Here is a 10,831-nt window from a genome sequence, read left to right as displayed (position 1 = left end):
AGCTTTCTTCAACAGCTGCATGAAGGAGAATTGTGTGTCATAATTAATAGCCTTTTTGAATTTTGTGCCAATTGTAGCCAATAAGCACATTCTCCTGACGCAAGCGCAATTAAGTATATTATGCAGAGTGGGAAACATCCAAGATGTCTACACTCTGAGGGCTGAACAATGATACCAATTGCATAGGACAAAATTTTATTTTTTTAAGAACTTCGAAAAAAATGGTTTTTTCGCCAGAAGTGAATTTAGATACTTTTTTCATTTTATTTATCAGGAGCTATTCAATTAAATAGTAAAATCGAAATTTTTTTTGTAATGATACTATTATAATATTAAAAAAAAAATAGGTGGAGCGAAATTATCGAAAATCTCACCCTCATTGTTGATGACTACCGCTAAGAAAAAAATCACAGGTATCGAAAATAAAAATTCTGGGGAAATTTAACACAATTTGAGGAAAATATTTAAAAAGATTTAAAACTATTGCAAAAGTTTTTCAAATTCTTAGAAAGATATAAAATTAATTTAAAACCTGAACAGATTTCAGCAAATTTAAAAAAGTAGAATTATAATTAAGGTTTCGAATAGAAAACCATGAAGTTTTTTAAAAGAATGTTGTAAGATTTTCAGAGAATATAAGTGTTTTCATAATATTTCTGGAAAAATGAAAAAAAAAAATTGTGACAAATGTATATTAACAGATCCCGCGCACCCCGCGCAGCACTTGTTACACCTGCATGTGGCGCGGCGTCAATTCTCTGAAAGGCTATAGAAGGGAGGGCTATTGAAGATTTTCACTGTATTTCGAAATACAATTTTGAAAGTTTTTTCAAGGTTTTGAAAGGTTTTAAGATAATAAAAATGTTTCCTTAAGATTTCTGGGAATATTTAAAGTGATTATTTATTTTTTAAATTAATTTTAAGAGTATGTTTAAAAAGATTTTGAAACATTACGAAAGATTGCTAAAATTATCAAAAATTAATCCAGAAATTTTAAAGACATATTGAGGTATTAGTCCAGCAATTTCAAAAGATATTTCAAAATTTTAGAAGTTTTGAAAAGATTGAAAATAATTTATACGACATTGAAAAAATTACTAAATATTTTCTTATTTTTCTTGAGCTTCAAGAAGTTCTGAATATTTTCCCTACAATTTTATAAAATCCTGTGAAATAAAAAAAAAATAATTGTTATAAATTTTCTAGATACTTTTTCGATATATCTTAAATCTTTAACATTTGTTTGGAATTTTGTATATAAACCTAAGAGAATTATAATTATCTCACTTTAAAGCAAATAAACAAAGAAGCTTAAAAATTAAATAGTTATTGGACATTTTTATTTTGTGTTAAAAAAATCGTCTCTTTTTATTAAAATTGCAACTGCTTTGTTTAAAATAAAAATCTTTTTTTTTTTGTTGAGGATTCAACTACTTTGTTGGAAATTATTAGCAAATGAACTTTTTTTTGTTGAAAATCCATATTTTTAAGTTTAAAAATTAAACTGTGTTTAGAAAGTTCTTCTTTTTGGTTTTATACAATTTCAGCTGGTTGAAAATTAATCTTTTTTGTTTGAAAATTCAACTATTTATTTGAAGATGTACTTTGGATCCTTTAAATTACCTTTAAATTAAATAAACAAATGCATCTAAAAAACAGTTACTGGAAATTTTTATTTTGTAATCAAATTTATTTTTTCCTTCAAAGCGAAAAAGTATACATTATGATACGATTTAAATTAATAGCTTTTGCTATTAGAAAAATGAAGTTTCGTTTCATTCAATTGGTATTACTGATTGACCCTCAGAGCACGGCCATCTTGCCAGCTGACATCACTATCTGAAATACAAAGTTGGGAAATTGGCTGTTGGCAGCGTTGGCAGCAGTTGTGATTTTGGGAATTGGGATGTCAACGTTGTCAACGGTGTTACCAGGTGCCAACATGGTGTCAAAAGTGTCAACGGTCGACAACAGTCGACCTTTACAGTTTTACGGACGTGTTGAATTTACAGACAATGTTTATTATTAATTAAGCGAAAATGATGGACGTGAAGTGTACAAATTAAGGATGATTCACCTGGACAGATCAAAAAGAGATTCCTCTAAAATGTCATCGGTAAATATAATAATGAAGGCAGTGGAGACTTTAAATATTCTTCGCCAGGAGGAATCAGCTGATTTGGATTTTGGAGTCAGGTATTTTTGTAAACATTTATTCTTTTTATTCTACAATCGTGCTAATTTTTACGGAGTTTTTTTACAGGCTCGCAAAGGTTTCTTGGTTAAATTTAGAAATAATATCGATTACTTATTTCTCTTGTATAGGACCCAGTAACAATTTTGCACATATGAGCGAGTACATTCAGCGTAAATGTTACTAAAACTATGATAGTAATAACTTTTATATCTAATATTATTTTTTAGGTTGTATACATAATTATAAGAAAAATTTTATTTATCCGGCTAAACGTTTAAACAATTTAAATAGTTTCAATACGTTTATATACATTTAACCTGTAGAAGAGTTCATTCGATTAAACTTTTAATCGTTTTCAAATCCTTTTTCTTTTTACTTACTTTAGGATCTAAAATGTTGCGAAGTTTTCAGTTCTCGAATCTAAAATTTTAAACCTGTGAAGAAAATAATTTCAAAAAATTATTTTGTTAATACATATTATTAATATTTTAAATATTAAACCCTTTTTGTAATGTTTGAAATAACCGGTTTTTGTATGCGAAACTTTAATATAACCTTAAAGTGTTCCCAAATTTTGCACAAACTGTAATGATTTTGGTTTTAAAATACCAATTTTTGGTGTAAATCGCTGACGTAGCCTAAAATTGTCAAAAAATTATGAACTTTTACAATCTAAGGATTTGTGTTTAAAATGGTCGATTTCCGGTAAAAAATGATAGTAAAATGGAGAAATCTTCTGCGAAATTTGATGATTTTCGGTTAATATACTTCTTTTTTTGATACTATTTTTCAGCGAAAAGTTCTTAAAATAAAACGTGTTTAATATTTTGAATAACTTATTATATAAGTCTCTAATTTTTTATTAGTTTCTTAATTCGCTCAAGATTTTCGATTTTCTTACAATCCATCAATCTGAAGTTTGAAATGACATATTTTTTAAATCATGTTTTCTCTTTTAATATCCTGATACTTTAAAAGTATTAAAAGTGGACTTTAATGTTTGTTTAAACTTTTATTCTTTATTTTATAAATTATATATTTATTTATTCATGTCAGGCTGCACCCTTTTTTAAATTTTATTATTTGTTTAAAAAGGTAATTAATTTGATGAAAATGCAAAATTTTGTTCAAAGGTTATCCTTTTTGGTTGGGAATTAATTTTTTTTTGAAAATTCGTCTTTTTGGGTTGCAAATTCAAGTAATTGATTGAAAATTAACTTTTTTGTTGAAAATTCACTAAATTAGTTAAATTCTGTCCTTTTTTCACTGAAAAATATTTATTGTTTGAAAATTCAACCCCTCGGAGGAAAATTGCATCCTATTTGGTTGAAAGTTCAACTCTTGGAATGGAATTTTTTGGTTGAAAACTTAATTATTCTCATGAAAGTTCAACAATTTTATTAAAAAGTTATTCCTATTGATTGAAAATTCAACCGTATTGTTGAAAATTTGTCTTTTTGCATTGAAAATTCAACTGTTTTGAAAAAAATTCAACAATTTGTTCAACATTTTGCTTCATTCTTAACTAAAAAATCATTCTTGGTTACAAACTCGTTTTTTCTTCTTTAAATTCACCTGTTTTTTAAATTGTTTTTTTTTAAATAATTTTTTTTTTGTTCAAAAATTAACTATTAAATTTATGGTTCAAAATTGTTCTTTTTTACTTGAAAGTTCAACGTTTCTTCAAAAATTTCACTAAATGGTGTGAAATTGAACTACTTTATTCAAAATTAATTTTTGTTTATTTGAGGATTCATAATTTATATATTTTTTAGTTAAAAATGCAACTGTATGAATAAAATTGATCGGTTTTGGTTAAGGATTTTACTATGTTGTTGACAGTTTCTCCTTTTTTTGGTTAAGAATCAATTTTTTTTACTGCGAATTCACCTGATCGATTTTTGGTTGATGAATAATCTTTTTTAGTTGAAAATTCAATTATTCGGTTAAAAATTGATCTTTTTAGTTGAAATTGCGCCCCTTATGGTAGAAAATTATAATCTTCTGGTTGAAAATTAATTTTTTAGTTAAATATTCAACTATTTGGTCGAACGTTTAACCGAATTAACTTTTCTGCGGGTTAAATATCTAATTCCATGAACGTAAGAATATAATTTTTACGTCCTTGGTCTTTTTTTCTCAATTCTATAAAACAAGTTAAATATTAAGTCATTTTGAGCTTGACAGTTTTCAATTTATCCAATTAATTTATAATACTTTTTTACTCAGTTTTAAATATAAAATAACATTCCGTAAATAATAATTTAATATATGTGAAACAAAAAATAAAAAACATTTTCTGCTCAACAAAAACCTCCATAAACGGTAGTCCGTAAACTAATTTTATCACTGGTATTGATAAATAAACAATAGCAATAATAAATGCATATAGTAAATAAAAAGGAAATTAAATTTTACATGAAAAAAAAACAATAAAATATTGACATTCAGAGGCTTGGGTCCTATTACCCCCTAAATTTCTTGTTTATTGTTGGGAATAGTTAAACTGCGATGTGCCACCTGGTGACAAAAATCCGAACTAGAAAGAATAGGTACGATTTTAAAAATACATTTTAAATTGTGCATAAAAGTGTTTTAAAGATTTTTTTGCGGAGTTTAAAGTATTTATTGGATAATAAAAATAAGTATGTATCAGAAACAAAGGGTTTTGTATTATTGTAAAATTTATTGTGACTTTCCAAAGATTATAAACTTAAATGGACTTGTTTTGAAACAAAAATTAACTCAATGTAAATTTTTATTAATATATACATGAAATATTTACTATTTTAAAATCGGATCTAACATTTAGGTTGACATTTTTATTTCGGTTCCTATCGTCTATTATTCGTATTCTTGCATAATCTGGATAAAACTTGTTTCTACCTACATTAATTAAAGTTTATTTAAACTTACAACGCATTGAAACTTAAATGAAATAGTGAGAAATATATATTTTTTAAACTTATTTGACAAAAATGTGTTGTTTTTTCACTGTTTAAGATGGGAACTCAGTCTATAACTATTTATTTTTGATGACAAAATAGTTTTAATTGTGTACTAAATGGTTGAACAAATAGGTTAGTTTTATATCAAATTATTGCATTTTTAAACGAAAAAGATGAGTTTTCTAAGAATTACTTCAATTTTCCACCAAATTGTTGAAGTTGATAGCCAAAAAGACGAATTTTCTTTAAAAACTGTTAAATTTTCAACCCGTGAATATGAATTAAAAAAAAAAGTTAATTTATAACCAATCAGTTTCATATTCAACAAAATAGTTAAATTTTACAGTTAAAAAATTACTTTTGAACAACAAATATTTTTAACTAAAATTATGAATCTTCAGTGAAAAAATGAACTTTCAAGTAGTTCCGCTTTAAACCAAGAAGTTCATTTTTTAACTTAAAAACATGAATTTTCAACAATAAATTGATTAGTTGATGTTAAAAAAAAATTTCAGTTTAAAATAAAAAATACTTGGATTTAATAAAAAAAAATTCAATCAAAAATATTTGTTTTCTACCAAAAAAGACGAACTTTTAACAAATTATCTCAATTTACAACTAAATACTTTCAACAATGAACGCGATGTTAGTCCAAATTTTATTCGATTAATTTTTAAAAAATATTTGTTCGTTTATAAATTATTTTCAATTGATAAAAAGTATATAATTTTCTATCAAATAGTTTAACTTTATACAAAATTGTTGAATTGTCACGAGAATCAGTCAAACTCTAAAACTATTTATTTTTTATGAAGATTTGTTTTTAGTAATCAATCATTGTTTTATACTTCACAAAACAATCATAAAAATACTTTGATGCAAAAATTAAAATAGACCTTTAAAATGTTACCTTCTCTTTCTAGTTCCAGTTTTCGGCACCAGGTGGCGAAAAGGTCGACCACTATTCCCAATATCGTTTCTTCTTTTAAAATTTGATTTCCTACTTCTTTTATTTATAAAAGAACTAAAGAATTGTTTACTAAAGCCTGAGTATTAATTTATACATTATAATTAATGTTGATCATTTAAACCCTTTAAAGTGTTTAACCATCAAAGCATTATAATTTGTAGGCAGTGGAACGAATTTTTTAAAAATTTTCAGCTTTTCTACAAACTTTGAAATATAACCTGTGCCTTTAATTTTCTCTGATTTAAAAATATGTATGGACTTATTTGCAATTTATAACTTGCAAATTAGTAATCAGATTGATTTTTTAGCATTGGGGGTTTGTCTTACAAATATAAAACTTTAGGATTTGTAGTTTTATATTTATTAATATTTTAAATTGTTTTTATAGAAAAAAAGAGAAAATATCCACTTGTATTACAATTGCTGATGGAGTGTGTCTTCCAGCAATTAGAGTTGCTCCACAATTTTCTCAAGTTCTTAGTCTTTCGATTGAAACGTTATTGTCGTATTGCGACGATAATGACTCGGACGTTCGAACTGTGGCAGATGAATGTCTCAACAGGATTATTAGGGTAGGAATATACATTTTTGAGATTTATATAAAATTTGATTCAATAAATAGGAAGAAAAGTTTACTTTTTTACTATATAAGGCCTAGGGTTTGTCACGAAATACAAAAAAAAACTTTCTTTTAAAAAAAGTTCTTTTAATGAATGAAAAATTAAAAAATTATTTAAAAATATAGACGTACGGAAATACTAGTGAATAGGAATATTATTGAACTTTTGAACTTTAATGATTAAATTGAATTAATTAGGTCACTAAAATAGATAAATTAAAAAATGGACGAAAGTGATGTTCGAAACTTTTGTTGTTAATTTAAAATTTATTAACGAAAATCCTAAATAAATAATTTTATGTTTTAAAGATTCAATTTTTTATTTATTATTTTAATTTTAGTTAAAGCAGTTTTTATTCTTTCAACTTAGTTCTATTTTTAACACAATTTTTTTCATTAATAATATACAAATGTTATTAAACTAAGAAAATGTGAATTTGTTATATTTATCTATGGGTATTCAATTGTATTTTTTGCTATAGAAGATATAACCAAAGTTTGAAATAGTTTGAAGTTGATAATTTATAAAGTATCATTTCCAAATTTTAACTTAAAATTATGGTTTTTAATACACAATTCTAAAACAGTTTTATCTTTGAGGTTCAAATTCAAAAAATGAATTTAAACAAAATGAAATCATATTACAGCAATCTTGTTTTGTATTTATTATAATTTTTTATTTTCATTAAAATTGTCCGACTTTTAGTTGAATATTTAAGCAAATGAATCGTTTCAAATAAAAAAATATTTGATTGGAAAATTTCAAGAACGAAGAATAATTCTAAAGGAAGACTTGAAATAAAAAAATAAAAAATTGTGCTTTATATAAAAAAGTATAAAAATAAACTATCTGAAATTGATACAACCGTAAATGGGTAATATTAAATTGTTGCAATTTAAAAGTTCTGAATTTTCATTTTGAACGCTAAGTTTGCAATTTTTCTCTTTCATAGATTTTAATTTTGCAGTTAAAATTGAATTGGTTGAATTTTGGAAATTATAATTAGTAACTTAAAAATGTTTAATTTTTAAACGATTTAAATTTACTTCGAATAGTTGAAATTTGCAACGTCCCGAAGTAGACATTTTTTCATTTCTAATGTCTTTCATTTGACATTCTTTTTAAAGTATTTTTAGAATAACTCAATTCTTTTTTTTTGATTTTAGAAAAATAGGTCTAATCAGCGTTAATGTTAAATTATAATTTTATTATGTATTACAAATTATTTAAAAATCTAGAATTTCAGAAGCTTTGATTAAAAATTATTTAAATTCAAAAGGTTTTAATTTTCGTTTAACGCTTTTTATTATAAATAATGCAATTTTAACTTTTTTGGATTTTAAATTACTCAATTTTCAAAAATAGAATTTTCAAATATTCAATTTTTATCGCTTTATACTAAAATTGAAGAAATTTAAAATAGATTAAAATCAAATTTAGAATACTATTTGACGTCCAATAATCAAGTTAATATATAGATTTCCTGAAAATAAAACCAAGAATTCAACGACCAGAGGCAAGCAACACAAATTTCTTCAATTGTAATTTAAAAAAAGATCCTCCTTTAAAAAAAATCTCTGTACAAAAATACAAGAGAGGAAAGAAAAATGAGAAGGCAACCAACAAAATCTCTTTGCTTATCTTTTTATTATTTCTTTCACCTTTTTACTTTTTTAATATTATCAATTCGCTAAAGTTTCGGTACTGAGAATAATTTTTCTTTCCTCCTTTTTATTTTTATACACATTTTTTAAAAATTACAATAAAAGCATTTTATGATAATTGTCTAAATTTGGTGTTTGGATTCTTCGTTTTATTTTCAGGAATTCTATACATCGTTTTGATGTTGTCCTATTTTCGAAATTTCAATCTGAAACAATTGAATTTCGAGATTTTTCAATTCAAAATAAAATTGTTTAATTTTGTAGTGCTTCAACTAAGAAATTATATAATTTAACTGAATTCAATTCGAAATTCTTAACTTTTAATCATGATTTCAAAAATATTTAAAACATAATATTAAAAAATTAGTTCAATAATAGATTTATAAATATTTGTTATTTCTAATATTTCAAATTTCCTTATCCTACTTATTATATCATTAAAAGTGAATCGATTTTATATAAAAAGGTTCGCTGATGACTATCGATTTCCGCAATTGATCATACATGTGAAAAAAAACTGTCGGTTTCGCAAAGAGAAATAATTTTTTTCTAAGCCGGAAGAAATCACGAATATTTACCGGGAGAGGAAAATTTGAAAAATAGTGGCCACCCTAATTTACTTTTTATCAAATAGAATTAGGATCAGTAAGACTTCATAACATATAATTTTAGGCGATGGTTGATGGCCATATCGTGAAAGTACAAGTTGAATTATACCATGAAATAAAAAGAAATGGATCTGCGCGCTCTTTAAGAGCCGCATTAACTCGATTTGGATTACTTAGTCACATGATCCGAGCAGCGAAGGGAAAAGCTTATGTGTCAAATTTAATTCCATGTATAGTATCAATTTTGAGACGGAAAGAAGAATCTGTGATTGAAACATTAGCTCAGTCGCTACCATTAATGTTGAAGTCATTGGGACCATTTATGACGGACAAAGATGTTAAGGTCAGAGCAAATACTAATATTTTGTAAATCGTTTCCAAGATCTTTCGAAAAAAATTCGATTGCTTTTCAAAATTCTTACATTTTTTTCACAGAACTTGTTAAAAGCCTTTTTTCAAAACGTTTCATCAACTGAAGCTACACTTCGAAGATCTGCAGCTGGAATGATATTAACGACATGTTTAAATTGTCGTAAACCTCAAAATTTTCTCAGCTACGTAATGGACAATCTTATAGGTATTTATATGTCTTTAAAGCATTATTTTCTTATAATAGGAAATAATACAGGGGCTGTTCAAAAACGACGTCATGCTATTTTAAACACATTTTTTACCCTTCTCCTTTTTGGGTCAACATTTTCGGTCAAAATTGATTAATAATGGGGGAATAAATTATTTTAATTAAAATTAATGTAAAGGTATCATATTGAATTTAATATGAAATTGTTTACGTAGGATTTCAGGTTCAAATGTATTACATTTTAAACAAAATAGTATAATTTTTATTAAAAAAATATTAATTTTCTACCAAAAGAGATGTATTTTCAACAAAATAGTTGAGTTTTCAGGCAAAAAGTCGAATGTTTTAGATGACAGTTGACTTTTAAACCCGAAAAAATGAATTTTCAATCAAGAAATTCACATATTTTGTTAAAAAAATTCTTTTTTGATAGAAATTTTTTTTTAATGTTAATCTCATTGTTTACAAATTATTCTTTTTGGTTGAAAATTCATCTTTTAGATTAGAAATAAATTTCCTTGGTTGCAAAATAAACTTTTTTGTTGAATTTTATATTTTTTATTGAAGATCATCATTTAAATTAAAAATTCATTTCTTTAGTTGAAAATTAGTGAGCTATGTGATTCAAAACTTGTTATTTTTTTATGGAAAGGAATTTTTCGATGAAAATTGAACTATTTTATTGAAAATTTGTTTCTTTTTTGTTTAAATTGTTTTCTTCTTGAACTGAACATGAAAATACCATTTCAGTTGCATATAGTACAATTTTCATTAAAAAAAAAGATTAATTTTCTACTAAAAGAGATGTATTTTCAACAAAATAGTTGAGTTTTCAGGCTAAAAAGTCGAATTTTTTAGAAAACAGTTCACTTTTAAACCCGAAAAGAGAAATTTTCAATCAAGAAATATTTCAACTAATTATTTGAATTTTCAACAAACAAAAAATGAATTTTAGGTCAAGAAATTGCATTTTTAACCAATTAGTTAAACTTTCAAGAAAAAGAGATGAATCTTTAACCAAATGGTCCAATTAAAAAAATAATAATTTCAACCACAAACAGTTGCAACTCTAACCAAATAGTCGAATCTTCAAGACAGAATACAAATTTTTTATGAGAGACTTGTAATTTCAGTTAAAAAAATTAATTTGCAACTAAAAAGAATGAATTTTCAACCAAATATTTCAATCTTCAACCGAATAGTAGAATTTTAAACTAAAAAAGATGAATTCTGATTCGAAAATA

At 24.8% G+C, this 10,831-nt stretch overlaps 1 protein-coding gene across 2 annotated transcripts in view; it reads left to right on the top strand.

Moving 5' to 3' along the window:
- The first annotated feature begins 1,962 nt into the window (after positions 1-1,962).
- LOC117167146 (huntingtin) overlaps positions 1,963-10,831 on the top strand; it is a 52,095-nt gene continuing 43,226 nt past the window's right edge. For both annotated transcript variants that reach the window (XR_004466360.1, XM_033351859.1), the window contains exons 1-4: positions 1,963-2,196; positions 6,504-6,687; positions 9,072-9,350; positions 9,443-9,584. Coding sequence is in view for 1 of the 2 variants with exons in the window: in XM_033351859.1 (XP_033207750.1) it covers positions 2,069-2,196; positions 6,504-6,687; positions 9,072-9,350; positions 9,443-9,584 (733 nt within the window). In the remaining variant the exon portion in view is untranslated. The remainder of the gene's footprint in view (positions 2,197-6,503; positions 6,688-9,071; positions 9,351-9,442; positions 9,585-10,831) is intronic.

The sequence above is a fragment of the Belonocnema kinseyi genome, chromosome 2 (assembly GCF_010883055.1).
Source record: "Belonocnema kinseyi isolate 2016_QV_RU_SX_M_011 chromosome 2, B_treatae_v1, whole genome shotgun sequence".
NCBI lineage: Eukaryota > Metazoa > Arthropoda > Insecta > Hymenoptera > Cynipidae > Belonocnema > Belonocnema kinseyi.
This window is presented reverse-complemented; position numbering and strand designations above follow the sequence as displayed.